The 15556-nt window shown below is 35.1% G+C and overlaps 1 protein-coding gene across 2 annotated transcripts in view; it reads left to right on the plus strand.

The window, feature by feature from the left end:
* The window catches only part of ANKMY2 (ankyrin repeat and MYND domain containing 2), a 37209-nt gene that overhangs the window by 5538 nt on the left and 16115 nt on the right, over nt 1-15556 (plus strand). For both annotated transcript variants that reach the window (XR_012921003.1, XM_012781029.3), the window contains exons 2-4: nt 2762-2826; nt 7298-7436; nt 9200-9298. Coding sequence is in view for 1 of the 2 variants with exons in the window: in XM_012781029.3 (XP_012636483.1) it covers nt 2762-2826; nt 7298-7436; nt 9200-9298 (303 nt within the window). In the remaining variant the exon portion in view is untranslated. The remainder of the gene's footprint in view (nt 1-2761; nt 2827-7297; nt 7437-9199; nt 9299-15556) is intronic.

A 15556-nucleotide genomic window follows, 5' to 3' on the forward strand; every position in this document is an offset into this window, starting at 1 on the left:
GGACCTTCTATAATTTCCTACTAATGTCATTAAATTAGGAACACCAAATTAGAAATCATCACAGTTTTTCCTCTTGGAGTATTTTGCTCATCTATGTTCCAATATCTGTTTTCATTCTCTAGAAGCCCAATTTGTTTCAGATAATTTTTTTCACCCTGGTCCCTGCATTTCAAAAAACAACCTTAACCTGTTGAGTGGGGTGTGTGTGTGTGTGTGTGTGTGTGTATGTATTTGGTCTCTGCCCCTGGTTCCTGACCTGAGCTCCTAAACTCCTAAAGCCCTTGTAATCTCTGAGCAGTAGGAGTGCCAGGTGCTTCTTTTGTTCTGATATTTGGCATTTGACCCTGGTTCCTGACACTAATCCCTTGGAATTTCCTGGGTGATAGGAGCATCTTTTGTTCTAAGGAGATGATTCTTCATAAACTCTTGGATTAGATAGCTTCAGGATGGGGACTGCTCATCAGAAAGACCAAGCCATGATTAGAAGCTTGAAAGGTTTACCTCATACTTCGGAGATGAAAAAAGAAAAAAAAAAAAAAAAAAAAGAAGCTTGAAAGGTTCAACTCCATCCCACCAATTCCTTCAGGAAAGCAAAAGGAGTCGGAGATTGAGTTAATAAATGACCTTGCTTTACATGGCAAAGCTTCTGTAAATATCCCAGAAGTATAGGTTTCTGTCTGAGAGCTTCGAGATTGCTGAACACATGAAAGTCCTTGGAGAAAGGAGAGCTTGGAGAGGGCATGGAAGCTCCAAGCCCCTTTTCATATACCTTGCCCCATGCTTCTCTGTTATCTGGCTGTCCATCCGCGCATCCTTTGTAATAGCCTTTATAATTAACCAGTAGTTGTAAGTTGTGTGTCCCTGAGTTCTGTGAGCTGTCCTAGCAATTATGGAACCTGAAGAGAAGGTCATGGGAGCCCTGATTTATAGCCAGTCATGCAGAAGCACAGGCTCACAACCTGGGTTTGGCATCTGAAGTGGGGACAGTCTTGTGGGACTGAGTCCTTAACCTCTGAGATCTGACTCTCACTTTAGGTAGTGTCAGAATTGAGTTAAATTGTAAGACACTCTCTGATGGAGGGTTACTTGGTGTGTGTGGAGAAAACCCCTATACATCTGGTATCAGAAGTGAAGGATTTTGAGACTGAAGTAAGAGGGCAGTAGGAGAAAATAGCCACCTTGTTTTCTCCTGCATTACGCATGCCTCATCTTTATTTAAAATAAATTGTTCCCTGACAGGACAGATTAACTTTCAATGCTGGCCATTGGGCATACATTTTAGAGAATTACCTGTCCCGTTCTCTAAGGAGAGCCACACGTTTGTGATTTTATTCCCCATCCTGGCCTTCAAATGTAGCAGGCTGTGACGTGTTCAGAGTCCCTATAGTATTTTCCCTTTCCTGCACAAACATCTCCTGGCCATATAGAGAACAACTTCCGGTGTTTCTCTGGAGAATGGGATTCAGCTGAAGCATTTCCTCAGGTGAAACTGGGGTGCAGGAGTTTTTATCCTGCTTTAATTCCTTTGGCAAGGCGTTTGAGAAAGTCTCTGATGTGAAGCCACAAGTATGGATATGGTTTCACGTAGAACTTGCTTAGGCACTTAAAAGCTTTGCCCTCTTATTTTATAGCCATTTAGCCAGTGATGTTACTGCCTTCAGAGGGAGTACAGGGTCAGAAAAATGCACTGTTGACAAAAATAGCTGCTGTCGTGCTCCGGGGATGTGTAGATCATGCACTTGACATTTTCCCAACAGAGCTATTTCTCTGCCTGTCTAGGAGACACTCTTTCTCTTCTTTTGGTGAAGGACACTCAGGTGACTTGCCTAAGAAGTGGGTCGGGGAGAAGGAAGCATGCTTATCTTTACGCTGCCTTCCACCTTTAACTGTGGAAGACTAGCAAGGTTTATTACATTCTCACGCTATAATTCTAAATTTACAGAGAAGAAATAACCTGGTTGGGGAGTGCACCTATTCTTTTACGTTCATTTAGAGGAGAGGCTTATCTCATCCTTTCTGAGAACATTCAATTTAATTGTTCTCTGCCCAGTTAAACCAGAAATTTCTTGGCAGAGCATGTGGCTGGCTTGCATTAATAATAATAGCAACATTCTCTCCTGCAAGTATGCTTGTGTCATTATGCCTTATAGAAGACTGGTAAAACTGACAGTTGTGGCCCAGGTACAGCTTGTTTTCCAATTTACGGAGGACTGACCTTCAAGTTACATTAGATGACTTTGAGGATGGTAAATACTGATCATAAAACACTTTTATATAGTAGGCTTTAAAGATATGTTTCACCTAAGCATTTCTAAACCAAGCATGCTATCATAAACATGCCATCAATTCACAAGACCTAGTGTTGACACATTATATAAATATTCACTGCATTTTGAATTCCAAGTAATATAGTGACTGGAATTGAACCTTTACGTGGTAATTTGAATTAGATACCCTCTAGATTTGTTTCGGTATTAGGTCTTATGCTTTGTGATTATTGTATTACTGCCAAAAGGAAAATGTGGCCAATTTAATTTACTTTAAGGTTAGTGAAAGTAAAAATAAGATGGAACTATTTTAGAGTCTGTAAATCTATTCCTCTGGACAATTACTTTGTGAAATAAGTAGTATGTGATTGGATGCTTTATTTCTTAGCAACCCAATATGACTAGTCTTAGTTTTACAGATAACTCTTTATATTTTCTTGATGTTTGTTTTTTCTATTCTAGTGATAAATAAAATTACTTTTCATTTTTTTAAGGTACTGTTCAAGAAGCTGGAACGTTATTATCCAGCAAGAATGTTCGTGTCAACTGTTTGGATGAGGTAAAGTTTTAAAAGTTTAATAAAATGTTTTATTTATATGAGAATAGATAATGTGTAAAATCACAATATGTTAATAGAAGTTGTTTTGTAGCATTTATGCTCAAGTTATACTAATAATCTTTAAACCAAATGTAAACAGGTCACAAACATGTAAAAACATGTTTAATCTTATTAATAATCAAATGAGTACAAATTAAACCAAAATCATATTATTTCTTGTCAAGTGTGGGGAAATAGACTTTTATATACTGATGGATTAAGTGTAAGTTGGCATAACATTCTGAAGAAAATTTTGGAGTAAGTATCAATTTTAAAGTGCATATCTTTGATCCAGCAATTCCACTTTTAGGGAAAGTTAACAGAACTTAACTTTCTAGAACTATTGCTACCTAAGTTAACTTTTTGAGATGGTGGTAACATCTGAACTATTTGGTATGGTAGCCATTGGCCAAGTGTGGCCATTAAACACTTCAAATGTGGAAAGTTTGGCCAGGTATGATGACTCACACCCATAATCCTATCACTTTGGAAAGCCACGGTGGGAGGATTGCTTGAGGCCAGAAGTTCAAGACCAACCTGGGCAACAGAGGAAGATCTCAGCTCTGCAAAAAATAAAAAATTAACCAGGTGTGTGTGGCACACACCTGTGGTCCCAGCTACTGGGTGTGGGGAGGGGGGAGGTGGGAGAATCACTTGAGTCCAGGAGTTTGAGGTTTCTGTGAGCTATGATCATGCAGTGTCCTCATGCCTGGGCCACAAAGTGAGACTCTATCTACAAAAAATAACTGAATGAATGAAGGAGTGAATGTTTGACTGAGTAACTGGATTTTTAGTTTTCCATCATTTATTAGCAGCTTTATTGAGGTATAATTAATATATAATAAACTGTACCTATTTGAAGTGTAATATTTGTTAAGCTTTGACATATATGTATATACGTGTGAAACTATCAACATCAAAATAATAAAGATATCCATCACCTCAAATGTTTCCTTATACTCTGTAATCTTCTTTTCCTGCCCTTCCCCACCCAACTCCTGTAGACACGAAAATGAAATTCTTCTTAGAATTGGTGAATTACATATAACACTATGATGATATTTTATGAAACTTATCACCACCTTTCTAATTTGAGCAGAGATGGACAATCAGTATTTTAGTTTTCTGTCTGATACTAAGTTATTCCATATTTATAACTGGAATAAAACATTTTAAATTAAATTTACTTAATTTATTTAGACATGGGAGTATTCTCTTCTACTCTTAATAGGGTAGCAGTATTGTTTTGAATTATTCATGTCCTTTTCTTGATATTTATACTGAAATGCCATAAAAATACTAGAATGATTAGAAAATTTACAGTATTAAAATTTATTAATATCACTTCTATTTTCTTTGCCCATGGAAATAGTTTTATAAATAATGGGTGGTACCAGAACTAAGATAATACATAGTGATCATTGCTTTCAAAATTTATAATTTCCTTTGTACAGTTCTAAATTCTTAAACACAAAATTACATTAAAAGATAGGAAAGTACATGTGATATCCAATTATTTGGAAAGCTAGTATGAATTTGTCACTTACCACAATTTATTTTCTAATAACTGGGACCATCCAGCACCTCACTGAAATTTGGTAAAAGTCCCTAATTGGTAAAATTTGGTTTTTGGTAAAAACACACACTGCATTATATACATGACAAAAACAGCAGGTTCAGAGATTGTGTAGCAAATGATATGATTGGGATATCTCTTTACCTTTTTGGAAAAAAGCTCTCATAGGTTTGCCCTAAAAACCAATTTCTGCTAAGATGACAGCCGGTAAAGAAAAAGGAACAATCTTTCTTTCCAGTTCTAAATTAGAGTTAATTTAGAATTTCTAATTTAAAATTCTAATTAGAGAAAAAAGAAAATAATAAAGAGAAAAAGAAAATATATGAATTTAATTTTAATAATAATTATAAAAAGAAAAAAAAAGAAGAAAGAACAAGAGAGTAAAGAGGGAGGTAAAATTTTAAAAAGAGAAAAGGGAGTAGTAGGAAACAGAGGGAGGCAGAGAGATAAATGGACAGAAGTGATTGACACAGATGACCTTAAAACAGACAAGAAAATGAGGACAGTTTGCAATGTAGGATCCCAAAGCTTTGCATATCTCCTTTGCTTTTAAGCAGATTACCACATTGTGTTGAAAGGGTTTTGTTGTTTTGTTTTTTTGACTATAGGACAGTTCTGCAGTCTTGGGATTAATCATTCTCAGAGCTAGATAACCTCTAGTTGCAGGATTGGAGTGCTGGGTGATTGACTGCCCACCTGTTCTGGATGAACAGAAAATGCTGAACTCCCTGGCTAAAGTCTGGGTCCTAAAAATTTGTGAAAGAAATAACTGTGTGCTTCTTTGCGGGGTGGGGGTGGGGGCCCTTCTGATAGTATTGGGTCTTTCCTTTCCCTCCAGGCCATACACTAGCCTCTTATGTACAGGTTATGTTATCCATTAGGATATCTCACCCTAGTGATGCAATATATTTTTCCTTCATTCAAAAACTAATGAATAATAGCACTCTGGGAGGCTGAGATGGGAGGATCACAAGGTCAGGAGTTCGAGACCAGCCTGAGCAAGAGCAAGACCCCCTCTCTACTAAAAATGGAAAAATTAGCCGGGTGTGGTGGTGCATGCCTGGTACCAGGTACTTGGGAGGCTGAGGCAGGAGGATTGCTTGAGCCCAGGAGTTTGAGGTTGCTGTGAGCTAGGCTGACGCCACGGCACTCACTCTAGCCCGGGCAACAGAGTGAGACTCTGTCTCAAAAATAAATAAATAAATAAATAAATAAAATAAGGATCTCATTAAATAAAACAAACAAACAAAAACTAATGAATGTAGTCCTTTCCTACTTCCTTAAAGCACACCATTGACTGACTGTCTGTATGATGAGATTCTCATTACCACACTCACTAACCCATCCACTCCCAACATGTACATATTCCATCCCTGTAGAAACACCTGACAAATGAGTCTTTTTAAAACAGGGTCTCGCTCTGTCATCCAGGCTGGGGTGCAGGGGTGCAATCACAGCTCACTGCAGCCTCGAACTCCTGGGCTCAAACAGTCCTCCCACCACAGCTTCCCAAGCTGAGACTACAGGCACACACCACCATGGCTGGCTAATTTTTTTTTATTCTTTGTAGAGATGGAGTCTCACTATATTACCCAGGCTGGTTTTCAACTCCTAACCTCAAGTGATCCTCCAGCCTTTGCCTCTCAAAAGTGCTGGGACTGCAGGCATAAGCCACCATGCTCAGCCATGGAGTCTTAAAGTTATAATATCTCCCTGTCATTTTTTCCATTCTTACTCTCAAGAAATGTTGATTACTTCCACTAAATTGCCTCTTGTGCAACCACCTGAAAATAAAAATCCCAGACTCCCTGTAATTCTCTTGTCCCCAACCCTCTGAGAATAGTGTGACACTGTGCTAACAGTATGATGGCTTATGTTCATAATAATAGTCTGGAAACATCAAGAACAATTCAAATTATATTAGCATACTAAGGTAAGGGATTATATGGTTAGAGAGGTTTTCATCTGAAACAACTTTGATATTCCAGCACTTAAGAGTTTAGCCTGGGTTACTGAGAAAATTCACTTACAGGAAATAGCTCATTCATTTATCTACAAAATAGTATTAGGTACTTAGTACATGTAAGGTTAGATATTTCATTAAATATGCATAAAACATATGGAGACCAAACAGTGTAGCCTAGAGCAAATACTACCATTTCCTCATATTTATATAGTCATATGATCAAATTATATATATGATCAAAGTATATATGTGATTTTGAGAAACACTGTTGAAAAACAAATACCACTGTAATATGTTTCTTGGATCATTGTTTTAAAAAACAATAGCTCTATAATATACATTTCCTGTACTTGTTTTTCTCATTGATAATAATTCATGGAAATTTTTCCAGTTCAATAAATACAGATGAAATCATTCATTTAATAGCTTTATAATATCCCATGTCGTGGATCTACTTTACTTTATTCAGTTTTCCCCTTGGTAGGTCTTCTGTTTGCTTTGAGATTTTTCTTCAAGCTTTTTTTTTTTCACGTGTGTATATCTGTTCATTTGTTTTCTGAAGAACTAAGTATGTTTCGTAAATCTGGGTTCTAATCTTTGGCCCAGCCATTTCCTAGTCATGTGAGGTTGAGCAAGTCCTCTCTGAATCTGTTTGCTAATGTGTAAAAAAAAAAAAGAAAAAACCTCAGGTAATAAAACCATCTCTTTTCCTCTGAAGTTAATGGAAAATCCAAGTGGGAAAGTAAATATAAAACTACTTTACAGATTATAAAGATGGTTTCATTAAGTCATGTTTATTTTATGTTTTTAATTTAATTGCACCAATTGTTCATAGGTAGGGGAAAGGTAAATCAGTAGAGTTAATGCATTTTTTTTCCTTTCTATTAAAGAATGGAATGACTCCTCTAATGCATGCAGCATACAAAGGAAAACTTGATATGTGCAAACTCCTTCTGCGACATGGAGCTGATGTAAATTGTCATCAACACGAACATGGATACACAGCCCTCATGTTTGCTGCACTTTCTGGTGACGTTTGAGCATTTACTATATTTATTAATTAATATCAATTACCTGGACAAATTTGTTATAAGTGCATATATATTAAAATATTAAATGTATTTTCATTTGAGTAATTTTAAGATCTAGTTGTGTGCAAAGGAATAGTGGGAATTGGTTTTTGAAAAGCTATAATATATGAAATAAGTGATAGTTAATTTAATGATCTGTTTCATTCGTTATTTAAATAAATTGATTATTTATGTTGGCAATATTTTGGTAGAATTGAGAAACTGGATATATTATTCTTTCAAGTTAGTTCCTTTGATATTCTGTATCTTTAGATTTTGAAGCAATATGAAAACATCTTTGTTCTCTTGATCATATAGCTGCTGTGACAGCTTTATTTGCTTCACTGGCATCTACATACTAAATATGATGATCCATTTAGAAACTTACCTTGATTCATGTTGTTTATTATGTGCTGAATAAACACAATTGAGAAATATTATCTGAAATCAAGTAGAGTTACCTATAATTGTTGCAGTTTTTTAAGAAAATGCAGGAACAATATAGTATTCTTATACTTTGAAAGCTGTAATCTATATTTTCATAATCCTGGAACGCAAAGCATTATGTAAAATGTAGAATCCAAATTGGATGACATTGACCAGTTTGATTACATAAAATTGTAACATTTTCACATATACACTATATCATAAAGAGTTAAAATACAAATGATAAAGTAAGGAAAATATTTATTACATATCTTAAAGGGTCATATTGTTACATATAAAGAGCTCTTGTAAATCATTTCGAAAAACCAGGCACGGTGGCTCATGCCTAGAATGCAAGCTACTCAAGAGGCAGGAGGATCACCTGACGCTGGGAGTTTAAGACCAGCCTGGGCAACATAGCAAGACCCCATCTCTAAAAAAATATAAATAAATAAATTAGAAAAAGGTAAATATTGTAATAAACAGAGAACAAAAGAAATACAACTGGCTGATCAACATTATATTGGCAAAGGTTAAGAAAGAGTGATAATGTCCAGGTATTTCTTTGTACTGTTATTGGGAGTGCGTATCAGTCCAACTTTGTTGGATGGCAGCTTGGCAAAGTACTTTTAAAATATTTGTAACTTTTGATCCATCAATGTTTCCCAGGAACAGTTTCTAAGAAAATCATAGTTCAAAATTACAAAAATGAATGGAAAATTACTGGTCACTGAGTGGGGTTTTTAATAGCAAAATATCTATAATGATTTCATTAGGGAAAGAATGTGAATACATTCTTTATTGTATTGTATTCTGTATTCTATTGTATTCTATATTCAGAATACAATAGCTGTGGATGTTTCAATAGGAAAAAAAAAGTCTAGAAAGATAGAACCCCAATGGTTAATAGTTATTCCAGAAGCTGTAAGTGTGAGGGATGGGATGAGTTAATAGACATTAATCAGGGACTTCTATTCATTTTAACCTTTCTGTCTTTGTTTTTGATATTTTTTATATATGTGTTTTGATTTTATACTAAACATTACCCCTAGGAAAACTTGTTTCATTTTGTTTAAAAAAGTGATTTTCAATTTCATACCCTTTTTTTTACTGCTTGATTCATTTTCCAAAAAATAAGTTTAATTTCTAAGTCTTTTCTGTAGCATTTTACTCTTTACTGTAGTTATGATTCATATTTTGGAAAAGATGAAAATATCCACATGACAGAAAGTAAAAACTGAGTGTTTAAATTGTGTACTCCGTAATATTAACAAATATATTCATTTTTAACTGTAGGTAATAAAGACATCACATGGGTAATGTTAGAAGCTGGTGCCGAGACAGATGTTGTCAACTCTGTGGGAAGAACCGCAGCTCAGATGGCAGCCTTTGTAGGTGAGTTTTTTTTGTTTGGGTTTGGTTTGGTTTGGTTTGGTTTGGTTTTTAAAAGGGCAGAGGGGGCCGAGCGCAGTGGCTCACGCCTGTAATCCTAGCACTCTGGGAGGCTGAGGCGTGCGGATTGCTGGAGGTCAGGAGTTCGAAATCAGCCTCAGCAAGAGCGAGACCCCATCTCTACTATAAATAGAAAGAAATTAATTGGCCAACTAAAAATATATATACAAAAAATTAGCTGGGCATGGTGGCACATGCCTGTAGTCCCAGCTACTCGGGAGGCTGAGGCAGGAGGATCGCTTGAGCCCAGGAGTTTGAGGTTGCTGTGAGCTAGGCTGATGCCACAGCACTCACTCTAGCCAGGGCAACAAAGTGAGACTCTGTCTCAAAAAAAAAAAAAAAAAAGGCAGAGAGGGTGTGTTTTTGCTGCAGTTTTACATTATATCATGCTAAAAATTTCCTTTTGGAGAAAATACCACTTTGCTTCTCAGGGAGCAAATAGTGTCAGGTTTGTTTTTTAAAAAACAAAGTATTTACAGTCCATTTTAACTTAGCAAAACATCTAATGACTCTTAGGAGAAAATGAACAGCTATTTTGAATTTCCACTTCCTAAGATACAAACAGTAGTGGGGCCATTTTTATTGCCGCTAAATGCTTTCAGCAAGTATATTTTACTTCTTTAATGGAAATTGTTAAACCTAATGTTTAAGAATATGAAATGTAAAGTTAATAATCCTGAGTTGAAATTTTGGCTGTGCCACTTAGTAACAAGGTACTTAATGGTTCTAACCTTTGGTTTCCTCTTGGCAAAATGGTCACAGGGTTATTGTAAAGATTAAATGAGATTATAGACTTAATTTTACATGTAGTACTAAATAAATGTTATCAGTTAATGTTACTAATAATTATTACGATGATGTAATTCTTTCTTAGGAAGGAGTGTTTATAATACACAGCAGCTTCATTATCATCCTCATCAACCACAAACATTTATTTTGGGTGACCAATAATTTTTGGCATGTTAATTCTGTTACCTGACATTTTATAGAGTTTTAGGGGAAAGTAGGAGTGAATACATTGGTAGTTTGCCCCTATTGAATTGGCAGTTAAGAGAGTCCATTGATAGAAAAGCAAAGATAGAAACATCTGATTTATTGGCAGTGCAGGAAGTGGCCTTGTGGAGACTCATAATTCATTAAACAAATACTTAATGTTCACAACCTGTACACCAAGCATCACAGGTGCCTTGGTTACAGTCCTGAACAAGACAGAGGCTGTTCATGCTTTCATGGCACTAATAGCAATGACGATGGAAATAAACTCCAAGGGAGAACTTAAGAATTCCATAGAAATACATAGAAGAGGGGGATCTTCTATCCCATTGCAAGGGGGATTTGAGAGGAATTACACTTAAGCTGAGATACAGTGGGGAATTAGTCAGAGATGGGTATACAATAACTGTGTATCATATCCAATTTTATTATTAAATTTTCTTGAAACTAATAGTAGCTCCTGCTGATTAAGTGAGACACTCAGTTATTTTATATGACAGCTTTGTTAGAACAGATATTCTTATTTTATTTTAAGTCAGCTTCAGGAGGATTTGAGAAAGATATGGCTTTATTGTGCAAACTTCAGAGAAATAGTTTATCTCACACAGTCAGGGACCCCAAGTTTCTCCCCCTTCACTTCTAAGCTAATTTTGAGGATATCAGTGCAGTGGAAAAAGAACACTAAATCTGGAGACTTGTATTTTAGCTCATGTCTGCTGATGATAATTAGTTACAGGATCATTGGCAAATCCCTTCATCTCTATTAGCCTCAATTTTCTGGTCTGTGTGCAACGAAGCAGGGGAATTAGATGATCTGTAAAGTTCTCTGTAACTCTACAAGTTTTTTGTTATGTTCAGGATGTAACAAAATGGAGCTCAGATAGAGGTTAAGTGACTTTCCCAAGACACATGGCTGGAAATGGAGGAGTCTGTTCTTTCAACCATTAATACAATGCTTTTTATTTTTTCTTAACACTACAATATTAACAAAAACCTAACGTAAACGTTTTTTCACAATCCCATCCTAAAATGAGAGTAATGTTTTCATTGCATTTTAATCTATTTAGAATAATTTCACAAACAGAAAATTACATTATACCCTTCCAGTTGATATTATATTTTCCATATAATTAGCCTTTTAGAAAACACATTCTGCTCTTTTTGTTTCTTTCAAGTGGATCAGTGTATATACATGTATACATGTATATGCACATATACAAGATTTTTGTTATTTTAAAACATGATCAATCACGCAATAATTACTGTTTGTAACTTGTTTTCTATACTCACCAGTACATCATGGAAGTCCCTCCCATCTCAGTGGTATAAGTGATTTCAGTTATTTTAACAGCTGCATAATATCCTATGCGATAGATGTTCCACAGTTCATTTGACCCTCCCTTATGGGACAGATTTTATAGTTTTTTAACCACTTCACTACAAATAGTATAATAATCATCCTTGATCTTATTTTTTTTATGTTAGTACTTTAATATTTACATATTTTTAATATGTAACTTGTTTCCCAGAAGTAAAATTGCTGAGACAAAGATACATAGTTTTAATGTAAATCTAGATTGCTTTCCAAAAGGGCATAGTAATTCACCTTAGTATCCTCATCAGAACTGAATATTACCATTCTTTCATTTTTGCCAATCAGATAGTTGAAAAGATGATATATCATGAATTCTTTCTCCTCATTATTCATGAAATTAAGCTTCTTCTATTGTTGGTTATTTGTATTTTCTCTTCTGTGGGTTGTCTACTCATATTCATTATTCATTTTTCTTTTGGGTTGTCATCTTCTTAGTATTCTTACTGCCTAAGAAGTATGTATGTATATTATGGATGCTAATCCTTTATCTAACAAATGTGTTTCAAATATTTTATGCCAGTCTTGTTTTTCTTTTGACTTTATGGGGACTTTTGCCACAGGAAATTTATTTTTAAGTAGTCATATTTTTTCTTTTATAGCTTTCATATTTCTTGTCTTGCTAAAAGAAGTCTTCTGGACCAGTAGTTATACAAGTATTCTCCTAAATGTTCTTGAAATTTTCTTTTTTTTTTTTTTTTTTTTTTGAGACAGAGTCTCGCTCTGTTTCCCGGGCTAGAGTGCCTTGGCGTCAGCCTAGCTCACAACAACCTCAAACTCCTGGGCTCAAGTGATCCTACTGCCTCAGCCTCCTGAGTAGCTGGGACTACAGGCATGCACCACTATGCCCGGCTTATTTTTTCTATATATTTTTAGTTGTCTGATTAATTTCTATTTTTGATAGAGATGGCGTCTCGCTGTTGCTCAGGCTGGTCTCGAACTCCTGAGCTCAAACGATTTGCCCACCTCAGTCTCCCAGAGTGCTAGGATTAGAAGCGTAAGCCACGGCTCCTGGCCTTGAAAATTTTTTTTATGAGTCTTTTTTTTTTTTTTTGATGCTTCTAGAGTTTATCGGTTTACAATTCGTTTTCCCTGATATATATAGCTAATTGCAATGGCACCATTTATTAAGCCACCCAGCATTTCCCACTGAATTGAAATACCACCTTTGTGTCAAGTTAAATTCTCTTTTACTAAGTGGTTATATAATTATATGCTGAGAATTAACTTTTGTGTGATGTTAGGATTTCCCACCCAATTAAATAGTATGCCTTTATATATTTTTTGGACTTATTTTTGGTCTTTCCACAATATTTAGTTGGTCCTATCTTTTAAAATTTATTTTTTAGTAATTTGTGGTTATTGTCCATATTGTAAGGAGAATTCCTACCACCACCTCCACACTCCATCACTTCTAGCTGGTTCTGAGTAATAAAGAGAAAAGCTATTAATTTCTATGTTATTTTCTTATCATTTTTATTAGTTTCCTGGGTTTTCTAGCATTAAATTTCATTTTGTTTTCTATTTGAATTAGTTTCAGGCTTCAAAGTAAGAAGAAATAACAACAGCAATAATTGGCATGTCTTTTTTCCAGTTCTTGGTAAAAACATTTTTAGCTTTTTACTTTTTAATATGATATTGCTGTTGGTTTTATCATTGCATAATGTCCCTCTTTTTCTTGTTGATTTCTTTAGTTCAACATTTTCTGATATGATAGCCATTCCTGATTCCTTTTTTTGTTTTTGTTTTTTTGCATTTGTCAATAATCTTTTTGCCTACCTCTGTATTTTCAGTCTTTATCATTTCATTTTAGTAGTGTGACTTATGAACATATAGGTGGCTTTTGTTTAATAACTCAAAATAGTAGTCTGTCTTCTAATAGCTATTTAGCTCATGCATATTTAATATGATTACTGATATACTTGATTGAATTCCTCCTCTTTTACTCCATTTTTACTCTTTATTTTACTTGGTCACTGTTTTTGCTCTTGTGTATGTGTATGCACACGTATGTGTTTCCTTAAAGCGATCCTCTTGGTCAAAACCATACAGTGCCTCATCCCCCATCCCAAGGCCCTGTATTTGCCCAATTAGCAATCCCCCCCACAGGATGAAATCCTCATAACTCAATTATTTCTCCACAGTCTCTGTTTTTGCCTTGTCAGGCCATAAGTCTTTCCTTTATGCCTCCTTCCCTATTTCCTCAGAGCCTGTGCCAGTCATACTTTTAGCTGTGGACTCAGCTGAGAGAGTTTAGTATTTTTAGTAGCAGTTGTTATTAGAGTGTCATTGATAGGGCGTTGCTTCTCTTTCAGTAATCCTCACTGTCAACAGTGTGATCTGCTGCTGGTCATGCTATCTTCTCCCATTCAGATTACCTCCCTCTGTTGCCCTCTACTCCCTCTTTCTGTTTGTCCCATTTCAGTCTTGAGGTCTCTGTTTTCATTTAGGTTTTAGTTATAGGACTTTTCTGACGGGTTATGAAGGTTGTATTCCTTGAAGCCCATCATAACTAAACTCTCTTTCTCTCTGAAATGTAAGTTATTGTTTCATGACTTGTATCAGTTCTTTTCTCTCAGCCGTATATAGAAGTTACTCTGTGTTAGCTAAACTCTGGTTGGGCAAATCAGAATTCAATTTGTTTTCCATTATAAACTTTTCCTTTCTCATTCTGGAACACTGTTTGATTTTCCATTTATCCTTGTAAGTAAGAAACTTTACTAGGATATGTCTAGTTGTGTGTGTATGTGTGCATTCACATTAATCCTGCCTAGGACTCAGTGAGCCCTTTAGGTCTAGAAGACTCAAATCTAGTGATTGTAACACTGGAGCAAAATGATGTGCTTGCTTTTTTCTCCCAGCATTTATTTTCTATATGACTAGTGCTGTTTTATTTGTTTGTATTCAGAATTCATAAATTAAAAGACAGTAAAACTAAATATTTAATAATTTCAATTTCAAAAATTTAAATATAAATTTTCAAGTAAAGTTGTATTCACAGAGATAAACTCTAAACAGACATTATTCAAATATAAATTTTTAGCAGATTAAAAAAATAACTTTCTTCTAAGTGAAGTATCACAAGAATGTAAAAACAAACACCACATGTACTCACCATTGAATTGGTACTAATCCATCCACACTTATAGGCGAATAAGGAAGTAACATTCATAGGGTGTTGGGCAGGTGGGAGGGGAGAGGTGGGATGGGTATATTCACATCTAATGGATGCAGTGCTCACTGTCTGGGGGATGGGCACGCTCGTAGCTCTGACTCAGGAGGTGCAAAGCCAATGTATGTACGTAACTGAAGCATTTGTACCCCTGTGACCCTCTGAAATTAAAAAAAAAAAAGAAATAACAAAATAAAAATTAAAAGAAGGAAAAAATCAAAATAATCTAAGAACTACCTAAAATGAAAAAGATTAATCTTGAAAAAAATAAAGTAACATTATTTTTTCTTTTCAAAAAGGTATAATTAAGAAATTCCTAGTCCTGTGACAGTGTCATTGTTACGTAGCAGATATTTTTATATAGTAATACAAATATTTCCAATTGCTAATTGCCATTTCTGATTATACCACTTGGGGGACTGATGAGCAGATAAGATTATAAGATAATTCCATATTTTCCCTGATCCCATTATCTTCAAATCTGTCTATATCTCCTTTGATACTTTTGATGAGATGCTTTGGAACAACTTTTTGTTTTAATAGGAATATCTTTTTATTGAAGTTATATATAGGTAGTGTTTTAAGCCTGTACAATTTGTCTTCATCTTCTCTTATTTTTTAATATACAGTTATAAATTCCCACACACGGTTACCTGTGTTTATT

The sequence above is a fragment of the Microcebus murinus genome, chromosome 9, assembly GCF_040939455.1.
Source record: "Microcebus murinus isolate Inina chromosome 9, M.murinus_Inina_mat1.0, whole genome shotgun sequence".
Classification (NCBI taxonomy): domain Eukaryota; kingdom Metazoa; phylum Chordata; class Mammalia; order Primates; family Cheirogaleidae; genus Microcebus; species Microcebus murinus.